The sequence below is a fragment of the Hippocampus guttulatus genome, chromosome 9, assembly GCF_054856545.1.
Source record: "Hippocampus guttulatus isolate MCC_2025c chromosome 9, RoL_Hgut_1.0, whole genome shotgun sequence".
NCBI classification, from domain to species: Eukaryota; Metazoa; Chordata; class Actinopteri; order Syngnathiformes; family Syngnathidae; genus Hippocampus; species Hippocampus guttulatus.
Window position 1 is genome coordinate 22239904 of NC_141269.1, and position 23490 is coordinate 22263393.

The following is a 23490-nucleotide window of genomic DNA, read 5'->3' on the forward strand; positions in this document are numbered from 1 at the left end:
GTATTAAATGAATTAATGTAGTATTAGTGGTAGTGGTAATAATAGTAGTACTCAGAGAATGTTAAGAGATTCAGCCATCTCGTTACCTCTGTGTCCCGCGTCCTAGATGCATAATTTTCCCACGGGGCGCACAGTTCCAAACAATGTGCGTTTTTGGGACGCAAGGAAATTTCTCAGTCAAAACAAACAAACAAACAAAAAAAAAACTACTGCAAGCCTGAGGATTTCACGGTAACAATCGTTACCGGTAGTGTGTCGTTTCCGTGGCGTCATTTTCACGGTACCGAAAAATTGTTCAACTATAAAAGTCACCGCACACGAGTTGACTGTGTGATCAACGCGATTTCACTGCGCCTGTATGTGTGTTTGTGATGTAGGTTGGTGTGTGAGTGTGTTTCTTCTAATTTACTTTCGTTTTGTTTTGTTTTCAGTGTTGGGGGGGACGCAACAAATGACGTTATGTGCGCATGCGGGTTGCTATTTTAGTCCGCAAACTGAGGAATCGCGCGGATGAAAGTTTGAGATGGCGGCGAAAAAAACTCACCAAGGTCTACTAATTACGATATTTAAGAAATGGGAATGCTTGTCTGATTTTTCGTATGAATCGTCCAAAGGGCAAGTATCACTAAACTCACCTGTGACGTATGCACAGAACGCGAGAGCAAGATACGACGCGAGGCAAGTTCGTCATTAGATTTGTAGGCTAATAGCTGTGAAAAATATTATGAAACATTCTTGGTTATTCTATAATTTACTGGTTGTAGCATGGTAACTTTATGAATAAAACATTCGTCACAAGGTAACGCTAACGTTAACTGTCGGGAGAACTAATGATGACGTGTGTTAAATTATTTTGTCAAAATGATCGTAGATTACACATGCATCGTCTTGGGAAGAGGATGTCAAGCCACATCAATACTTACCTGTATTAATGATTACCAGTCAATGAATCTTTGCAGTGTGAGATTGGAAAAAATACTCTGATGATGCCACATGAGTACACCAGTTTTTGATCCATTTATTTTTTGGAATAAATCTGGAGTACACAGCTGCTGATGTAATGTTCATTGTTAATGCATAGTTTTCAAACATTGACCCTTGGAACATTATACTTTTGAGTTTCGGAATTCTTGATTATCAATATCAGTCAAAATAGAAAAATGGGTTCCCATGATGAACGTTTACGGAACCCAACATTTGTTATCGTGGTTTCCCATTGGGTAATCCGACGGAACCGAAAAACGGTTACCATGAATTGCCGAAATCCTCAGGCCTGCTCCTGAATTATTTAAAATTTTGCAGCATTTGTTTAATATGTTGTTGTTTGTGTTATTATCATATGCAATTGAATAAGTAGACCATTTCAGAATTCGAAATTTGGGACTCTCTCAATGCATAATGGGACTCATACTTTTCTGATCAGCGAGTCCCTGGGACTCGCTGCCGGTAAACTGTAAAATTATCACCGAGAGATTACCGCTTTTTCTGCAATCAGTGATTGATGTCATGCCTGTTGAGTGTTGACTTACTTCATATTAAGAAACTACTGCACTAAAACATTAATTCATAAATGTATATCATATGATTTTATTTTTTTTCTCAGTATAAATAACACGTACCCTGACTGTTCTACTGTTTGAATAAAAACACTTCATTCAAGAGTTAGGGAGTGCAAAGGGTTATGATGGAGGGGTGTTGCAAATCATGAGGACCTGCCAAGTGGTATGATAGCATTGTTTTATACATGTCCTTGGCTAGGACTCAGTTTCAAAATCAGCCCTTGGCCTTGGCCTCGGAGGCAAGTCCTTGGTCCTTGGCCTCGGAAAATTTCTCAAGTCCTTGGCCTTGGCCTTGCCTCGGAAAACTTTCCAAGTCCTTGGCCTTGGCCTTGGAGGCAAGTCCTTGGCCTTGGCCTCGGGTTGCCGATCCTTGGACACAACACTGGTGTTTACATTGCGCTGGCATTGGCAGATATCTAATGTGAATGTGGTTTTGTATCTCCATTTGGATGAAGTGTGAGTTTGATCCAAAGATAGCCAATTCCTGTCATGGAAATTATTGGTTTGTGACCAACAGGTGGCACTGTAGGGCTCCGCCTACAGTTGCACATCTGTTGGTCATTGTGTAATTAGTGCCACTTGAAAAGACTTGATGCCCGACCACTCAGTGTCGGGTCATTGTTGCTGTTTGTTTGTTGCTGTGTGCACGTGTCATGTTTTGCTTTCCGTCTTGGGTTTTTTTGCTACTTTGATTTTGCTGGACTTATTTGAGTGAGTTTTTGGAGTTTGTTTCTCCTACGTACTACGGTTTGTGTTTTTGTAAAATACATTTTGGTCAATCCACCCTGCTCCTCCCTGCTTTTTGGGGTCCTCCTAACAACTACCACCTTGCAAAACATGACAATTCCAAGCAAAAGGCTGGATTTACCGTGTATGGTTCAGATCCAGAGTTGGTGTGATTGTAGGAAGGCTCTATACCCTCCAAAAAACAATAATAATAATAATAATAATACAAAAGAGCCTATTATTCACATTCGCAATGCACAATGCACTCACACTGGCTTCTCTCTCAGTAGGGGTGTTCACACGGCACACATTTGCTCCGGTGCTGCACCGATGTATTTTGTTGCGATATATTTTACACCGGAGCAAATTTTGTGGAGCGGTCACACGTACAAAGCCGCTGAGCGTGTTAACTACGACGGAGCACCGGTGCAGCCCCACTTGCATTCACACGGCAGTTTCTGTAGCGGTGTAAAACGATAGAAAACAAATGAGCTGTCGGGTTGGTTCTTTTTAAAACATACACAACTCATGCAACTGCTCTACAGGCACATCCTTCTCCTTCTCGGTCTCCGTGCCTTCTGCTCGAGAGGCGTTCAATGACCGGCCCCGAAAACGTAAATCAGCGATGACTTCAATGACACTCAGAAAAGCAAACATATAATGCGCCAAACAGAAAATCAAGAGAGGAAATCACAAAATAAATTCTATGAGGGGCGGGGGGTTGTGAACACACAACAAAGGAAGAAACTACACAAACAACTCCAAGACAGTCCAGTCTCCTACAAAAGGAAAGATGATGTTTGGGGACTATCCCCCCCCCCCTCCCCATTCTAGTTGAAATGGTATCACCCAAGAGGCAAGGTGCCGCTTGCTGCAGTTATTGCCAGCCATCATGTCTTGTGTCGTAATTAAACAAACACATGACGGAAGTACAACAGAACACGAAAGCAACGCATTCTCGCCGTATGTAATCAACTCTTCTCATGCATAGCGAGGCTAGCCCCCCCCCCGCAAACGAGCATTTGCTCCGGAGCAAATTGTAGCTTTCACACATACCATTTTACATCGGTGCTGCCCCGCAAACAAGCATTTGCTCCGGAGCAAAACCACCTCCCTGAGGTGGGTTAAATTTTCTCCAGAGTAAGCTGTTTTCAGGGGCTACACCGGTGTAACTTTGCACGTGTGACCGCTCTACTGGGGTCGCACCGGCGCAGCACCGGAGCAAATGTTGCCGTGTGAACAACCCTTGTATGCCCCCCCCCCCCCACTCTCACACACACACACACACAAACAACATGAAGCTTTATCAGAATCAGAATCAGAATCAGAATCAGAATCATCTTTATTGGCCAAGTATGTAGAACACACAAGGAATTTGTCTCCGGTATAACACGCTGCATTAGTATCATCGTAAACAACAAATCATTGAACCATTTTAGAGTAACCAGTAGCAGTATTTGTAGTACAAGAAGAGTGACTACGTCAGTGACTGTTTAAGGAGTTAATGGCTAGAGGGAAGAAGCTGTTTAAGTGTCTACTGGATTTGGTGCGCATGGATCTGTAGCGTCTGCCTGAGGGGAGTAGCTGGAAAAGGTGGTGGGCAGGGTGCGGGGGATCCAGGAGGATTTTCCGTGCCCTTGTCTTGATTCTTGCAGTGTGCAAGTCCTCAAGAGTGGGTAGGGCGGTGCCAACGATTTTTTCCGCCGTCCTAACTGTCCGTTGAAGTCGGATTTTGTCCTTTTTTGTGGCGGCCCCAAACCAAACCGTGATGGAAGAACACAGGATTGATTCGATGACTGCCGTGTAGAACTGTCGTAGCACCTCCTGTGGCAGGCCATGCTTCCTCAGCAGCCTCAGGAAGTACATCCTCTGCCGCGCCCTTTTCAGGATGGAGATGGTGTTGACTTCCCACTTCATGTCCTGGGAGACTGTGATTCCCAGGAACTTGAAGGTCTCGACGGTTGACACGGGGCAGTTGGATAGTGTGAGGGGCAACTGTGGAGAAGAATGTTTCCTGAAGTCCACGATCATCTCTACAGTCTTGAGCGTGTTCAGCCCGAGGTTGTGTCGGCTGCACCAGAGCTCCAGCTGCTCCACTTGTTGGCGGTACGCAGACTCGTCGCCGTCTTTGATGAGACCGATGACCGTGGTGTCGTCAGCGAACTTTATGAGTTTGACAGCTGGATCTGTTGAGGTGCAATCGTTTGTGTAGAGAGAGAAGAGCAGTGGAGAGAGGACACATCCCTGTGGGGCTCCAGTGCTGGTGGTGCGTATTGATGATGTTGTTGCTCCCAGTCTCACCTGTTGTGTCCGTCCCGTCAGGAAGCTGAGGATCCACTGGCAGATCGTAGGGGACACACCGAGGTGGAGAAGTTTGGGGGTGAGGAGTTCCGGGATGATGGTGTTGAACGCAGAGCTGAAATCCACAAACAGAATCCTTGCATAGGTCCCTGTGCTGTCGAGGTGCTCGAGGATGTAGTGCAGACCTATGTTGACCGCGTCTTCCACAGACCTGTCTGCCCGGTAGGCAAACTGGAGAGGGTCCAGCAGGGGTCCGGTGACGTTCTTTCGGTGGTTCAGCACAAGGCGTTCAAAGGACTTCATGACCACAGACGTCAGGGCGACAGGCCTATAGTCGTTCAGTTCCGATGTTGCCGATTTCTTGGGAACTGGGATGATGGTAGACTGTTTGAAGCAGGATGGGACCTCACACAGCTCCAGAGATCTGTTGAAGATTTGTGTGAAGACCGGAGCCAGCTGGTCAGCGCAGACTTTCAGGCAGGAGGGGGACTTTATGAATGTGGTATGCCACGGCAGGCATTGTCGGTAAATTAGAGACATGGCTTTAGTTTAAGAGGCGTTGTAGGCAGCGAACGTCTGATGCAGGTGAAGAAATATGTGCTTGCCGTCCCAAATCTTGACATGTCTGATTAGGTACTGTCAGGTTTATTTGCATTCACTTCGTTTCACTACGAGGTTTCTCACCTGCACCGTGACTGCCATGGCAAATGTTTTGACACTTTCACGGCAATGACTACTGACCTCCAATCCTTCAAATCATTTCTTAAAACTAACCTGTTCCGCAATGCTTTTAACATCTTTGAATCTCTTTTACCCATTTTTGCTTTGTTTCCTTTTAAAAATGTGTTTATTTTAAAACATGTATATTTTATTTTAACGTGTACAATTTTACCATGTGTTGTAAATTATTATAAAGTGTCTGAGTACTTTGAAAAGCACTTTCAAATAGAATGTATTATAATAATAATAACAATAATAACAACTTGTCCTTGTTGGCCTCAAACCGTGGTCACCGGGAACATATTGTAAATGTAGCCGTAACGACAGCAAAAGATGATTAAATGTGGTCTGAAAATAGTCAGCCTTGGCCAACTAAACAGTGCATTATACAATATTTGCATTATTGCTGCTTTATTGATTAATTCTGTTTTGCAACTGCCTATTGTTGACACTTGTGCAGTCGTATCAGTGTAAACACAGCCATATTGGTTATGTGTCGCTTGAAATGCACATGGTTAAAAAAATAGGATTTGTTCGCCAAATAGACAGTTGGACCCCCATTGTAAAACCAGCCTAAATGTTTTAAGCACGTACTTGTGTACAGGTGTGAACATACTGCAGATGAATCTTACATTACACGTTCTCAGAATAGCGTCAAATGTTAAAGCTGTGTAAAAAGTCAGAGCACCTTGAAAACTCCGTAATAATTGCTGCTAGAGTCCCATGACTAGAACTTTGTCCAAACCACATGTCCTATGTCTGAAGCATGTGAAAGGACAAGACCGCCATGACCTTTGACCTCGCATAGACTGTTGATACTCCCCAGAGCCAGAGGGGAAAACTGAAGGATGTTTACAAAAAGGTTTCTTTACCCTGCAGTAGTCATCAATGAAACGCAGTCGCTTCATAGCCACGTCTCGCACATGACTCCTTCGGAAGAGAATTTTGCCTGCATGAAAGCAAAGGGAGCAAAATCACGGCAGATCAGTAGACAGTTGGCATTTTAACCAAGGAAAGAGAAAAGTTAAGATAAATAAACCACTTGGCCCAAAAGAATTGAGCAAATTAAATCAGGTTTGGCTGAGAGGATGTTTTGAAGTGCATGTAAAACTCAGGCCCTCCCGGAGATGTCAGCAAGGTTTGGTTCTGAGCCCATATGGTCACAACAATATTTACTCCCGCGTGAATGCAAAATGAAGTTAAACAATTGCCTGTACAGTTCATCAAGGTTTTATGATCGCGGAAGTTTGGGTTTTGGAACACTTTATTCCAAACACCATATAATTTATCTAACTCGCGTCATGGAACAGATTATGGGCACATTTCTACCACTGTATTTGCTGCTATGACTGAGTTTAAGTCAACACCGCCGTCGAGTCTTGACTGCAGGCTTTGAACAGAGTGTTAACCAAAACACACTGGAACCATAATTTTAATTCGCTAAGAGTTAAAGAAATCAACATGGTAAACTTACAGTTGTACGCAGAGATGCACCCAACGCAATACATCAGCGTAATAAGCAGAGCCGGTGAAATGCCCTCGACAACTAAACCACCACAAGCGCAATATTGATCACTGCCACTCTCCTGTGGGTTGGCATGAGCCTGAATGTCGGGCGGCGACTTACGAGAGAGGAGACAAGCATGTGCGGCGTGCCTTGGATCAATGCAAGGAAGTGTACACAGACACACAAATCCATGCGATTAAATGACCCATGCATGCATAACCAGACGCTCGGTAAGCGAGCCTCAAACAGATGAATATGGCAGAGCGACAAAATCACTCAAGATGAGAAAGTCATGGGCAGCATCCTGTCAGCAGTGATTCGAACCTACACATGTGCAGATCAAACAAGCACCGGTACGGGCTCATATTGACGCATTGCGCATGCATTATTAATATGGGAGTCTGTTCAGAGAGCAGGCTATTACCTGGCAGAAATGGAATAATCCTCTTCTTTGGATCTTTTTGTCCACCCTCAATTGGAAACTTGTCAAGTATTTGCATCTGTGAGGAAGAAAACAAAAGAGACATTTTTGCAAGGGTCCATGGCAGAAGATCAAGTTCTGGAAAAGATGAATTAAGTTTAGCATAAACCAGTGCAAACTTCACCTACATGCAGTGTTTTTGCATGAAGGATTATGACCATTGATCATAAAATAACCGGAATGAGAGGAATATCCTATTCCAAATACATCTACGAAACCAAGCTGACAACTCAAGGGAGCAATGTCATTCCTCATGATTCCCAGTAATGGTTCTTCATTATGGTAGTGTATTTTTAAAATGTAGCTTTTACATAAAAGAAAAAAAAATAATGTTTTTTTTTTTCAGAGATGACATTGACAAAAGATGTAGATTTTAATCAACCGTGGAACATACACATATTCATTTGAACTGCACATGTCTGTGTTCTTCCACGTAATTAGAGCAGCATTGGCAAAAAGGAAAAGTAACAGAAGTTTGTGGGAGTTAAACAAGCTGTCATTTAATCAAAATGCTCAGCGACACGAACATACTGGGAGAAGTGCTGACGCTGAAGTTGGAGGTACAGTGAGAAAGAATGGTGAGTGATGAGTGACCAAAAAAAAAAAAGATGCCGCAGAGGTCAATGGGTGCAAATGAGTGAATCACGCCTTATTGTGTTTACAGTTTCACCGCTTCGATAAATCATTTAAAGGAGACATGATTAGCATCCATCCATCCATCCATTTTCCGATCCGCTTATCCTCACAAGGGGTGCAGGGGGGTGCTAGAGCCTATCCCAGCCGTCTCCGGGCAGTAGGCAGGGGACACCTTGAACCGGTTGCCAGCCATTCGCAGGGCACACACAGACGAACAACCATCCACGCTCACATTCACACCTAGGGTCAATTTAGAGTGATCAATAAGCCTGCCATGCATGTTTTTGGAAACATTTTGGAAAGTGGAGTACCCGGAGAAAACCCACGCAGGCACGGGGAGCACATGCAAACTTCACACAAGGAGGCCGGAGCTGGAATTGAATCCGGTGCCTCTGCACTGTGAGGTCAATGTGCTAACCACTAGACCGCTGGGCCACCGACATGATTAGCTACCCCCCCCCCAAAAAAAAAACAGCAACACAGAGGGTAAATAATGTGTATAATAATTTTTAAAAAACTAAATAAATGGATGTGCCTTGTACATGTTTGTGTGAATATCACGTTTTTTATAGCATTTGATAGTTTGAACCAGGCTGGACGTCCCTCCATACATTATACGAGCCGCTCATCCTCACGAGGGTCCGCAGGGGTGTTGGAGCCTTTCCCAGCTGTCTTCAGACAGTAGGCGGGAGACACCCTGAACTGGTTGCCAGCCAATGGGCATTATACACACAGGAACAAAATAAAAACATTCACGCTCACACCAAGGGACAATTTCGAGTGATTCATTAACCTGCCATGCATGTTTTTGAAACGTGGGAGGAAACCGGAGTACCCGGAGAAAACCCACGCAGGCACGGGGAGAACATGAAAACTACACACAGGAAGGCCGGCGCTGGAATCTGCACTGCGAGGCAAACATGCTAACCAGTCCCCACCATACCACCCCTACTCAGTGCATTGTGTTTAAAAAGGTGTCTGGTAAATCATTAAATTGAAGAGTTTATTTGACATGTTCATTGTTGTGTTGACTTCTTATTTATGATTAAGTATTATAAGTTAAAATAAAATTAATGTACTTTCATTCCGACTTTTTTCTCGGGTCCTTATATTCAATCGTTAAAAAAAAAATCTACTTAATCTATTGAAAAAAATCCAATATGAAATACTATCAGCTCAGCCCTGGCTTGTATCACAGCACTCCCTGTAGGGAATCACTACCAAAGATACCATGAGACAATAGATCCTTGACACTAATGAATAGGCCTCAACAAATAAATTACTAAATGAGCTGCTAATTTGAATCATCTCCGGCATGTATCGTATAGTTTTGATGGGAATGCTGATAGGCAGGTGTTTTGATTTTCTCTGTCATATTGATTACCCCCTCACTCCTCATAAGGCTTGATAGGTCAGCTTTTGGCCCACATCAGCTCCTATCAAATGAATATTTTTAATCAACCTCTTATTTTGACGAAGCCACATTTGACACACCACCTCCTCCTTTCCTCTCTTACTTAAAATCTTCAGCGAATTATTCAAAACAGTCTCAGCCAGCAAGTTCAAGCTTGTCCTCTATGCAGTATCTCGTCACAGTCGACAGATGTCTGCATCCAGCCAGGCATCATGTGGATCACAGAAAAGAACAGGTGGGCCTATTTGATCAGGTGACAAACTAGTAGGACAGCCCTTCGACATGCTCAACCACAAAGTTTTTCCTGAACAGCAAACACACCATGAATATTCTATTAACAAAAGCATTACTACAAATGGTGATTAACTTTGTATCCCATCAGCAATCCAAAATTTGAGAAAAAAAAAGACACTCTTGCCAAATGGTTGCTCTACTTCTAAGAACCTAACTTCACTGTCTCCTTGGTAACCAGCCCAGTGAGGATGTGAGGAAGAGTTGCGAAGCCATGTGATTGGACGATCCTGCAGAGCTCTGGACCACTGATATAAATGTTGTGAGTCAGGCCGTTAAAAAAAAAAAAAAAAAAAAGGAAAAGACAACAACAAACAAGAGGAATAAGAATTATCTCCTTTCAATGAGACAACATTTTATCTGGCGCAATGGCATGTGCTGCTGTTTGTTTAATACATGTATGTGTGCGTTCGCTGATAGTCTCAGTCATTAAGATTCAAATGCTGGAATGATCAAATCAAAAACAAAAGAGCAGTTTTAATTGGTCTCGACACGAATGCTATGTATGACAATGAGCTTTTATTTTGACTGCTTTGAAGGGGGCTGACATTTAATGCCTGTGGGAGGAGGCTACATTAAACTAGCAGACCGCATATTTGGTTTCACAACACTTTGGCAATCATCATCTAAAAAGTATACATTTGTCATCAAAACATTCCTCTCACAATTATTAAAACAAACACCATTCATCCTTGCAACACATTTATCCGATGAAACTATCGTAGTGCTTTAAATGATGTAATTAAGAGTGAACTAAAAATGTAGCATATATGAAGTAAACAGCATGATTTGGAGTGAAATTCAACCGTATAGACCTGAGCACAATTACTGGACTCTTTTCAGAGTGAGACAAACAGCAGCTCCTTGTTCATCCCATGCGCTAAGAATAGAGCGGCCATATAAGGAGCTGTGAACGTCTGTTGGCATCAACTCAGGGATGCCGCGCAGTCCTTGGGCAGCACATTGATTCCTAGACTTCCTCCTAGTGGTCATGTGACCGCAAGGGTTTACCCCAGACTTAGCAGTAGCAGGGCAAACTCGAATGGAAATAAAAACACGAGTGTTCAACCTCTGGAACAACTCATGACCAGCGGGACACGGCCCCCCCATGTGACCTTCAGTCATTCAAAAAGAGGGCAGCCGCACGCCCGTGCTCGCTGGGCGGGGCATGGCATGAGGAAGTTATTTCTCTGGCAGAAACATTACACAGTTAATGATAAACGGGTGTTGTTCCACTTCAAGATCAAGCCCTTTAATCAGAGCCATTATTTAAGGAAAGCTTTAATTTACAGGGACATAAATATAGAAAGGTTATTCAAAGAAAAAAAAAGTTTTTTTAACATCCATTACTGTCTGTCGAGCACTACAGTATTTGGTTTGTGGGAAATTTATAGAATAACTTGAAAGGTAAGCCTTTTCTTTTGTCCATAATCACTCAGTTGTACTTTCAAAATATAGAGTGGAAACCCCGGCAGCCCATTTGGTCACTGGACTTTGCTTATCATCTCATGGTATGTTAACAATCCATGGGCGCAACACGCATATTAAATTCAGCTTTGGGGTTTGGGAAAGGGGTCTGGATCGGATTTATCTGGGAGGAAATTTCAAGGTATTGCTTGATGGGCATTTGTGCTATGCCTCACAGCTGATCATCTAAAATCGATTCGCTATGGAATAAATCCTCAGATGAGTTGGTTGGTTTCATTACACTTTACACTGTAAAGTGTAATGAAACCAAACAAAAGTAAGTGTAAAGTTTACACCATATTTACACCAATGTTATGCTTTGGAAAACATCATCGCTATGTAATCGAGTGTACGCCACAGCACAATATTTGGTAGTGCAAAACAACAGGCAACCACTGAATATGTGCATCTGTCAAAGGTCAAAATGTTGCAACTTGCCGTTTTGCCATGCCAGTTCTGCATGGGAAATGATAACAATTTCGACCCAATACTGAACAATGATCTACAGTGTATGTTAACAGTAGTTAAAATTTATTTAAAGACAATTACCATGCAACCCACTCAGAATGTCAATGCCTTCACGCATAGTGTGTTAGGATACATAACAGAATGCATATTATCTTTCTTGTGGGAGGTTCTCAGTGGTTGAAGTCATCTAAAAATATACGCTCTGTTGAAGATATGTCAACACCGAAGGGTGTTTTGCCCCGTCTAGTGATTCAGAGTTTGTGTACTTTCAAAAGACAACAGGTGCAGCAAGTTATATCTGTCCTCAACCCTTCACTAGTCGGCCACAATCCAAGGCTGGAGAGCATTTTGTGACATATGGAATCAGGGGACAGGCTTCAACTGGAAAAGATTTGTCATAGAATTGGATCCTGTTTCCCCCACGGGCTGATTCCAGCTCATGTTAAAACCAGCAGATGGTATATAAAGCTGTATGGTTGTGGAAAATAGGAGAAAAAAAACGTTGGGTTTTTTTTCTGAAACAGTGTGTCCCTGACAAAGAATCATTTGGATGAAAAATGCATCATTTAAAGGATATTTCCATTTGAAGCTTTTCACACTAAAATTTAGTTTAGTTGGCAATTTGCCTAAGACAAAAAAGGCATCTTCTACACATGTACACACAGCAGCATAATCTGTTATTGTCATTAACTTATTTACACCCTTTGACGTATAAATACGTCAATTAGCGCATAGCGTTCCCTCCCCATGACGTATTAATACGTCAATCACGTGTTTTCATGGGGGAGGGTGCAAGAGAGTCTGATGCAACTTCTCACCACAGGATTAGGCTTGACGGCAATGTTAAATAGCAAAAAAAATGGCCATCGGGTGGCAGTGGTGCAAAAATCAACCAGGATCACGCCGCAGAAGGAGTAGAAAGGGCGTACAGTAAAGGAGGGGCGTATGTGGATAGTGGATTGCAACATGAGCAACTAGCTACGATGGAGAAAAGGAAATAACTAACTAAAATTCATTTTGTTTTCGGTATAAAAGCGTCCTCGAAACAAAACAACAAAGGAGATGGTGTTTGTGTGGAAGAGAAAATGATGCTTCGGTCACATAATCGAAAGCGGCACCCGTCAAACGAACGTCGGCCTGCACAAACATGGCGGGCTACACGCAGCCCGCATAGCTCACGCCGAGTTTCGAGTTCATCTGATGAAGATGAACTTGCTCCACGTCAGCGATCATCGCTTGGCAGAGCATTTTGTGCCTCCCGATGCCCCACATCGCCCACAAATCGTCACCCCGGCGACTTCCAGCGATGACGGCAAAGAGGCTGCATTGCTTCGCATGGCCGACGCCGGGCACACGTCAGCGATTCGTTGGAATCGTCTCATAGACGACGGCGAAAACGATGAATTGGAGAGCGATTTGGATCCCGATATGTCGGACGAATGTGTGCCTTCGGACATAACGGAAAGCAGCTGAGAGTCCTCGCCAGAGCCGCTGGAACGAGGAGGTAACTGCTGACTAGCTTGCAAGTTCCCATTCAAAACTTCATCACTTCTTATGCCTCATCAGTCACTTTTATGTACCGCTACATTCCCCGCTATACTATAAAGTTGCCAGTAACACTAATCATTTATGTACGGTTGATGCGTCTCGTAGATGTGGATGAAAATATGCGCTGACTTGCATGTCGCCATAGGTTTTCAAAAAAAAACAGGGCACATTTGGTCCGCTCAGCTCTGCTAAAACCACTAGTGTTAAATTCATATTCCATTTCATTTCAAATTGGATGCTGAGCAACGTGGAATGAATGGTGTAAATAGCAGTGTGCGAGCATGTATGTGTGTGTGGGAGAGATGTTGAAATGTAAGTGGAAAGCAACAATAGAAAAAATAGAAAAATAAAATAGAAAAATAAAAGTGTGGTAATTGTACATTCTCATTCATACTTCAATAAATTACAGATTGTCCAACCAGAAGCCAAATGATGACGACTCCTCGCTTTGGTGGTGGAAAGAAAGGTAAATAAAATTATTGTACCTCACTCTGCAGCAAGATATATTTGCAACTTTTTATGTTTCTATAATTTATAGGTCGTGCATCTGGACGTGGTGGGATGAATCGATGGTGACAAACTGGATGGAAGCCAAAAACCATCTTCTCCACAGCTGCACTTTTGTTCATAGTTCAATAGTTTTGTTGTGTGCAAATAAATTATTTTGCGACAAAAACATTATTTGTAATGTTCTTTTGTAGGAGGAACACATTATTGAGGTATTTCAGCTGCCACAAAAGCAAAAAATAGTGTAAAACTTGAAATAATGCTTGAAATGCATGCTTTTACAAAAAGCTCATTTTCTCTGGATTTCTGCAGAAAATCGGCCTTTTCCATCAAACTTAGCAGTTGTCTAATGCTGATTGCCAACGAACGGAGAAAGATAGAAACTAACTTTTTTTTTCTGCTGAAAGAAGAGAGTCTCACCTTTCTTTTGACAGTTTGCATGTATATATAGCCATAGAACAGAAAATTCTGTGGGCCTTGCAAATCAGTCAAAATTCAGTAAAATGTGAGGGATTGAGGGGGTTGCTCCAGTGAAAAGGGGTGGTATTCAATGAGTTAAATATGACCACAACTATTTTTTTATGTATATCCAACCAAAGCAGTATCCAGATAATCCATTTGTGCAGCAATTTTCAACCACTTATTTCTGTTGAGGGTCCCGGAGAAGATGGAAGCTCTCTCGGCTTTGTGCAAATTGGAGACAACAGCATAGATTGGTCAGCAGTCCTCTTTCTATGGGTATACAGGTAAGTATTCTCCAATTAGGAATCATATTTGCATTGTCCACTCTTTCCTGATAACAGAATTTCCTTATGTGGGAAAGGACTATGGTACTTGTCCTTTATGAACATGCAAGTATGTTAACAAAATACATGCGTAACAACACGAGCAATAAAATGCCAAAATATAATGTCCAAAAACTGTTTATAACACAAAAACTAGCATACAGTACAGGTATATTAACAGAATACAGTATAACAAGACGTGTCACAAAATTAGGACTATTTGCTACAAAATGACTAGTAACAGACCTGGCGGCTTTTCTTTCCACTCACTCACTGTCTCTAATTTTAGCTCCCCTCGATCACCACCCAAGACAGTGTTGCTCAGCTGATGTGGTGCAACGAACTTTTGAAGCCAGCCACGGGACGCTTCTAAGTCTTCGATGTTCATAGTTAGCACTATGGAACTTGCCTTCTCTCTAATTAGCAGTCCAGTTAGCGGAAGGTTTTCAGCAAGATAACAGGTAGAGCATTCCAGGAAACGTTCATTTATTGGACTGTCCGTCGAACCACAAGCAATTTACTCTGAGCAGCTAATCGGATGCATTCCACTCTCTTCCAGGCATTACCGTTCCTCTTCGTTTGGATGCCATGATCTACAGGACGTAAATGGAAATTAATGAATTTTAAAAATCGTTCGCAATTCTAGCTAAACTCATGCCAATAGAGTCACTTACATGTTGCTGTTTTGGATCCAATGAGAGTAAATAGCGGCGCGGACACAGTTATTCGCTTGAGTTTATGTTTGTTTTATATATATATCTATATATATATATATGTAGATATATATAGATATATATATAAATAAAAATTTAAAAAAAAATCCTCGTCTCACCCCCCCTCGGGTGGTGTCCGTCCCTCATTCAGCTCGGGTCCTCTACCAGAGGCCAGGAAGCTTGAGGGTTCTGCGCAGTATCCTTGCTGTTCCCAGCACTGCACATTTCTGGACAGAGATGTCCAATGTTGTTCCCGGGATCTGTTGCAACCACTCATCTAGTTTGGGGGTCACTGCCCCGAGTGCTCCGACCACCACCGGCACGGCACGACTGTCACCTTTACCTTCCAGGCTCTCTCCAGCTCCTCTCTGAGCCCTTGGTATTTCTTGAGTTTCTCGTGTTCCTTCTTTCTGATGTTTCCATCACTTGGGACCGCTACATCCACCACAACGGCTTTCCTCTGCCCTTTATGTATGATCACGATATCTGGTTGGTTCGCCATTACCATCTTGTCAGTCTGGATCTGGAAGCCCCACATGATCTTCGCTCTGTCATTGTCCACCACCTTCGGAGGTGTTTCCCATTTTGACCTTGGGGTTTCCAGTCCATACTCCGCACAGATGTTTCGGTAGACTATGCCAGCCACCTGGTTATGGCGTTCCATGTAGGCTTTCCCTGCCAGCATCTTACACCCTGCAGTTATGTGTTGGATCGTCTCAGGTGCCTCTTTGCACAACCTACACCTTGGGTCTTGTCTGGTGTGGTATATCTGGGCCTCAATGGCTCTGGTGCTCAGGGCCTGCTCCTGAGCAGCCAGGACGAGTGTCTCTGTGCTGTCCTTCAGGCCAGCCCTCTCTAGCCACTGATAGGACTTTTTGAGATCGGCCACTTCAGTTATGGTCCGGTGGTACATCCCGTGTAGGGGCTTGGATGATTAATTGTACAAATGAGATCTTGCCATGATGGTCCCTCTTCCAGCGCCTCATCTTCTGTTCCCCATTGTCTGAGTACGTCATCCGTTGGAGCCTTCTCCTTGATGTATTCATGGAGCTTGGATGTTTCATCCTGGACAGTGGCTCTCACACTCACCAGTCCCCGGCCTCCTTCCTTTCGGCTTGCGTACAGTCTCAGGGTGCTGGATTTGGGATGGAACCCTCCATGCATGGTTAGGAGCTTTCAGGTCTTAACGTCCGTGGTCTGAATCTCTTCCTTTGGCTCACCTTATTATTCCTGCAGGGTATCTGATCACTGGCAGGGCATAGCTGTTTATTGCCCGGGTCTTATTCTTGCCATTGAGCTGGCTTCTTAGGACGTGCCTCACTCGCTGGAGGTATTTGGCCGTAGCCGCTTTCCTTGTTGCCAGTTCGAGGTTGCCATTGGCTTGTGGTATACCGAGGTACTTGTAGCTGTCCTCAATGTCTGCTATTGTTCCTTCAGGGAGTGAGACCCCTTCAGTGCGGACTACCTTTCCTCTCTTAGTCACCATCCGACTACATTTCTCAAGCCCGAATGACATCCCGATGTCGCTGCTGTAGATCCTGGTTGTGTGGATCAGGGAGTCTATGTCCCTTTCGCTCTTAGCATACAGCTTTATGTCATCCATGTAGAGGAGGTGACTGATTGTAGCTCCATTTCTGAGGCGGTATCCATAACCTGTCTTGGTGATTACTTGGCTTAGGGGGTTCAGTCCTATGCAGAACAGCAGTGGGGAGAGTGCATCACCTTGGTATATGCCACATTTGATGGACACTTGGGTAAGTGGCTTGCCATTGGCTTCCAGTGTGGTTTTCCACATCCTCATCGAGTTCGCAACGAAGGCTCTTAGGGTCCTGTTCACCTTATACAACTCCAAACATTCAGTGATCCATGTATGTGGCATCGAGTCATAGGCTTTCTTGTAATCAGCCTACATGGAACGCCATAACCAGGTGGCTGGCATAGTCTACCGAAACATCTGTGCGGAATATGGACTGGAAACCCCAAGGTCAAAATGAGAAACACCTCTGAAGGTGGCGGAGAATGACAGAGCGAAGATCCTGTGGGACTTCCAGATCCAGACTGACAAGATGGTAATGGCGAACCAACCAGATATCGTGATCATAGATAAAGGGCAGAGGAAAGCCGTTGTAGTGGATGTAGCGGTCCCAAGTGATGGAAACATCAGAAAGAAGGAACACGAGAAACTCGAGAAATACCAAGGGCTCAGAGAGGAGCTGGAGAGAGCCTGGAAGGTAAAGGTGACAGTCGTGCCTGTGGTGGTCGGAGCACATATATATATATATATACACACACACACATACACACACACACACACACACACACACTGTATATATATATGAGAGAGAGAGATATTTTTATAAATATGGAGGACACTGCCGCGTGCTATTGGACCACAGGGCACTTGATGGGTGCTTCAAAATAATCTATGAATGTCTCAAACTGAAGTGGCCCACCACACAAGCTATGAAGCCATCATTCACCTATGCAAGTTTTAATAAATGAATGCTACATAATAATAGTCATATTTTTATTGGAACTCTTAAAGTGAGTTTCTTGGAAAAGAAAACGAGTCAGCTGAATTTACAGTATACATGCATGTTGTGGTGCATGGTCAGGATGGTACCACTTCTGCCTCAATTTGAGCCAGAAAAAAAACCCTGGTCTGCAAACAATCGTACTCTTGTATATGCAGGTTGTGGCATCGGTGAGGGAACTCATCATAGGAGCAAGTCGTTGGCAGTGAAGTGAGTGAGAGAGGTTAAAAAAATTACAAAAGACTTGGTTCGAAAGAGACACAGAGATGGATAGAAGAGGAGCATCCATGACACGAGATTGAGAGTGATAAATTGTACAAATGAGATCTGAATAAAATATGTGTGACCGAACACAATGAGATTTATGGCACATATGAAAGGAGGCAAAGGCAAGTGGCAAGACTTTCAGGGAAATCAGAAGAATACACAGACCTGGATTTCCCTTCTCTTGTCTTTCTCAGTTTTTTTTTTTTTTTTACTTTTCCTCCTCAAATATTTGCACTGTGAGTCCCCAATGCCATATCTCCCCTGCTGTTTACCCAATAGCTACCGATTAACCTAAAGAATAGTTAGCTCAGGCCAGTGGACATGCAGAAACTGATTACTTTGCTAAAATGTTTTTCAGCTTATAGTATGTGCCAGGATAACGCAATACAATGCCAGGCCTGTAGTCACCAAAGTTGATAGCGATATGTAGTGTACACAGGACCAAAACGGTAGTGATGACAAAGAGAAGGGTGTTATTTAACATAGCTTTCTATAATCAGTCCCGAATTATCTGCAAAAACTAAAGGGAGATTTCAAATGCTGTTGGGTGCTCATCATAACATAAAATGAAAAACTTTAGAAGAAGTGGGGCTAACCATGTCATCAGAAAAACCAAAATACATCACATAAAGATTATCTTTCTAATTGTTTAATACCGGTAACTCTTCTAGGCACACGTTTTAAAAGCACCATGTGCTGTATTTAAGTGTTAAGGTTCGTGTACTCTACGAATGTACGCTATGTACTGTGAATAATAAGATCATTTGAGTGATTATAAATACATTTTTTCGGGGGGTTAATTTAAAATGAGATGGGATGAGCTCTTTACAAAAGTTCCTAGTTCAGTTTCACACAAAACTGAATTTTAAAAAAATGATCAAATGATTTGTTAGGAATAATCAAGTAATCATCTTCTTGCCTGAGGACAGTTACCTAATACTAATCTGTAATCACAGCAGCTCTGCTTACCAACTGCCATCGACATTAACGTGCAGAGGAAGAAGAAGCCGAAGGCGGTTGGGATAGGCTCCAGCACCCCCCGCGACCCTTGTGAGGATAAAGCGGATCGGAAAATGGATGGATGGAATTATACTGATAACCAGAATAATGTTGTTCACTATAATTGTAATGTGACATTTGAAAAATGCAAAATCTTCCAAAACCCCAGAGGTGACCATGAAAGTCACAAAGTCAAAAAGTTAAAATGACACCCGTGAGTACAGGCGACTGAAAAACTGCCCCATTGTCTTTGCTCTTTTCAGTGTGCAAACTGGTATGAGATCAACGATATCCAGGTGGAGAAAACATCCCTGTGTACTTTCTGATCAAGGTACAGTATATGGTGAGAGTAGGCCACTCTTTGATTCATGGGGCCATGTGTTAGAAAGATAAAGAAAGTATCCTTGAACAAACCCTTTAATCAAGGTTCAGTGTGAGGTAGAGATGCCAAAGATATCTGGCATTCACCGACTCTCCTCCACATTCAGCTGGAGAGGACCTTGAACAGAAACATAATGGCTCAATCAAGCAGAGAGGAAATTCATGAAGCAAAAGACAACTGGTGGTTAAAGTTTGTAATCTACCTTGTACAAAGTGCTGCGAAAAAAGTAGGAGCCCCTCCCCTCCTGTTTTGGGTCATCTAGCCAATTTAAAATATGGCAGAGCCCAAAAAAAAATGCAAAAAACCCTCAATTAAAATATTCTGTCTCTAAATCGGCAGCACGATGATCGACTGGTAAGCACGTTGGCCTCACAGTGCAGAAATGCAGGGATCGACTCCAGTGCCGGCCTTCTGTATGGAGTTTGCATATTTTCCACGTGCCTGCGTGGGTTTTCTCTGGGTACTCCGGTTTCCTCCCACATTCCAAAAACATGTGTGGCAGGTTAATGGAATACTTTAAATTATCTTCTATCTAGGTGTGACTGTGAGTGTGAATGGTTATTTGTCTATGTGTGCCCTGCGATTGTCTGGAAACCAGTTCAGGGTGGACCCCACCTATTGCCTGAAGGCAGCTGGGACAGGCTCCAGCACGCCCATGTGAGTATAAGCGGTTCAGATTATGGATTGATGGAAGTTTCTAAATTATTTTATCGTTTATGGGAAGAAAAAAAATCCACATCCCTTGCTAAATCATAAATTAACTGTAAATTGAGTTCAATTTTATTGGCCACACCCGGGCCTCAGATTTGTTGAAAAAAAAATTCACTCAAACATTTCATGTCTGACAAAGTGCAGTAGTTTATCATATCTCAAAATCATAAATACATCCTGCCACGATCTAAAGACATTCATGAACAATTGAGAAACAAAATGCCTGAACTGGAAAGACAGTGTGATTTGGTTGGGCCAGAAACTTTTTTTTTTAGCCCTTAAATGAAAACTTAAGTGTGATTCATCTAAAATCAGAAAGGGAGAAAATTGATGGCATTGCATGTACAAATAAACAAGTGCCAGTTTATACAAAGGGTGTAATCAGAGGTTCTAAGGCATAAATAAACTACCGGTAATATACCGATAACATAAATAATCAACACAAGCAATAGTCTATTGAATTTAGTTTTTGAATTTGCATTTTGGAATTGACTATACTTACTCATGTCCCTCAAGGGGAAATTCCACTCCCACACTGATGGACACTTTGTGACGCATGCCACATCGTAACAAGATCACACACGTGCGTGCGTACAGGGAGAGATTCCGAGTGAAAGAGGCGGGCAAAGAGTGCTGCAACACTGAGCCTGAGGTGGTGGGGACGATGCCCTTCCCCGGGATACTTCAAAAGCATCTAGCAAGCAGACTCGTATCCCATCAACAATTAGTTCCCAGTTTATATTATTGTCTATAATGGGACTTGAAACCTTGTCCTATACAAATCCTCAAAGACTGAGCTAGAAATCACAGCAACAAGGTGTTGACAGACTTAGAGGACTTTTTTTTGCATCATCCCCTCACCTGAAGGCAGAGGAAGGCTACCTTTTCATCCACCAAGTGAACATACAATAAGTATGCCCACACCAGCTTTGCGCTGCTAACTGAGGGCAGCTCCAGAGTGGAAGAGAGTCCAACTTCTCTGAAGAAGGCTACTTCCGGAGCGCTTCAATGTGTGTCACACGTGGCAAATATGCAAACGACACACAGCATAATAGTTTGGAACAGTGCTTGTTAAGGTGCACTGTTCCAAACTATTATGCACAGCAGTGTTGCAAGACATTTTATAGGTCGTGAAGAACTGAAAATGGTCTTCTTTTTTGGGGGTGGGGTAGCATTGGGAGGTTGTATTTGTGGAAATCAAAAGCGATTTCAATCAAAAAAATTTTAACAGGTCAAGTTACATTTTAATATAGGATCTCTTATTTCATTTCATTTTCCCAAGTCTTGCATCAATTGAACGTGGTAGTTTTTGGACAGCTTAAGCAAATTCATTGATACTTATTTTGATAATCGATTCACGTTTTGAAACCCAAGTTTTACTTTCAATTTTCCAGATCATTGGAATTTCGGCCTTTCAACAGAAATTCCTTTCAGATGGCTGTAGTCCGAGATGAAAACAGACTGATTGGCTTTTTTGTAACTCGATTTGATGGAGAAAAAAAGGGATGAATCTATGACGAAAATAATTGTGTGTTGCACCACTACCGTAATATAAATCGAAGGACTTTACACATGCAATGCAGTGTAGCCAACCTCAAAACGTTAGAAAGCCACTTTGTTTGATAGTTACTAAAATGCCAACCAAGTTTAGAGACCTTTGTTCTCAACCATCAGAAGATGCTCACAAGATCGATCTTGCCACTGCTGGCTATGTGGCACTGCGCCAAAGGTAATTTGAGTACTACATGTGTAAATATGAAACTATTCATTAATGTGAAGATGCAACAGCATCATTCATTGTAACACAGGGTTCACTGCCCTACGTATTGAGACCATAACTCTCAAATGCTTTGGCTCAACTCCTTGTGCCTCAGTGCAGCACATGCATGGGTCTACTAAAGTTATTAATTGTTCTAACACCAATAAAACATTCAACGATTTTTAAAAATATGCTTTTACAATCCGTATTAATAAATAATGTGGCATCATTACATCACAAGGTGAAAAAAAGTCTTTCATTATTATATATTCAATCATGCGGTCATTCATCTTCCGAACCGCTTCATCCTCACTAGGGTCGCGGGGGTGCTGGAGCCTATCCCAGCTGTCTTCGGGCAGTAGGCGGGGGGCACCCCGAATTGGTAGCCAGCCAATCGCAGGGCACACAGAGACAAACAACCATGCACGCCCTCACTCACACCTAGGGACAATTTTGAGTGATCAATCAGCCTGCCATGCATGTTTTTGGAATGTGGGAGGAAACCGGAGCACCCGGAGAAAACCCACGCAGGCCCGGGGAGAACATGCAAACTCCACACAGGGAGGCCAGAGCTGGAATTGAACACGGTACCTCTGCACTGTGAAGTCGACGTGCTAACCACTGGACTATCGGGCCGCCATTATTATAGAATGCCCCCTAAATAATTTGGTGCTACACGGCAAAACTGTCACAATTTGGTCAAGATCCACATGCGTTTGGAGTGTGACCTTTATTGCCTCTGCATTGTTTTGCTAGTGAATGTGAACCCACATTGTGATTATTCTTTTGCAGAGGGGAGTCACATTGCCCCACTCATCAATGGGACCTTTCAACAAGAACCTTCCCTCCACTGATTGAAACATCATTTCCTGCTGGGGTTGCACACAGGAGCTACTGAGATGTGCCCCCATAACTTTCTCTGGAAAGTGCTTGCATATTTACGAGTGACCCAGAGACCTCCAGTGCTGTATACATCTGGCATCAGCTTGCAATGGACCAGGCGACACAAATGCGTGCACACAATCATTCACTCTGTATGAAATAGTCAGTGGAGGAAACAAAGGCCAGTGTGCTGGCGCTCCTGCTCAAGACGTTTCAAACATGACTGAGACAAACCAACCATGACCGTCATTTCAAACAATATGTTAAAGGCCCTCGTCATTCAGAGCATGCCATGCAAATATGACAATGGGGGAAAATAATACAGTGGTCCCTCTACTTACGAAATTAATTGGTTCTGGAAGAAATTTCTTAACTCGAAAATTTTGTAAGTCGAGACACATTTTCCATGTAAATGCCCTAATGTGTTCCAAGACCCTCCTCCCCCCTCAAAATTCAGACATAAATGTTTCCTAAAGCATAAAAATGCATCAAGATATGTAACAAATACATGTTACAATTAGATTATTGCAAAATAAATGGGAGTTGTGTATAATGTAAAAAATAGAGTGAAGAATTAAAATGATGGTCATTTAACTTTTAACTGCATTGTCATCGTTTTTTGCCCTCTTTAGTTCATGTTCTCTCTCAGAAGTGTTTTTTTCCTGGCGTTTTGTCAATAACTGATCCAAGGACGTTTGCTTCAGCGTTTAACAATCCTTCGAAAATGTCCAAGGCAAACATCAGCATAGTGAGCGATCGCCTGACTGGTGAAAACCTTTTCTGAGTGATTCATATTTACGTAAAATTATCGGAACAGCTTATGGCCCGAGGGG

General features: G+C 42.9%; 1 protein-coding gene and 1 long non-coding RNA gene across 8 annotated transcripts in view; one reads left to right on the forward strand and one right to left on the reverse strand.

The window, feature by feature from the left end:
- The window catches only part of LOC147200757 (SH3 and PX domain-containing protein 2A-like), a 121332-nt gene that overhangs the window by 79616 nt on the left and 18226 nt on the right, over positions 1-23490 (reverse strand). For all 4 annotated transcript variants that reach the window (XM_086119241.1, XM_086119240.1, XM_086119239.1 and 1 more), the window contains exons 3-4: positions 7238-7313; positions 6179-6255 (exon numbers count right to left, since the gene is read on the reverse strand). In XM_086119241.1, coding sequence (XP_085975367.1) covers positions 6179-6255; positions 7238-7313 — 153 coding nt within the window. The remainder of the gene's footprint in view (positions 1-6178; positions 6256-7237; positions 7314-23490) is intronic.
- Positions 10867-23223, forward strand: LOC147200758 (uncharacterized). 4 transcript variants are annotated; one of them, XR_015101746.1, is made up of 6 exons: positions 10867-13074; positions 13528-13584; positions 13657-14371; positions 18881-18974; positions 19187-19254; positions 22568-23223. It is a non-coding gene; the product is annotated as an uncharacterized LOC147200758 (long non-coding RNA). The 4 variants fall into 4 exon arrangements; XR_015101745.1 differs by having other exon boundaries at positions 10867-13584; positions 19187-19266; XR_015101743.1 differs by having other exon boundaries at positions 10867-13584.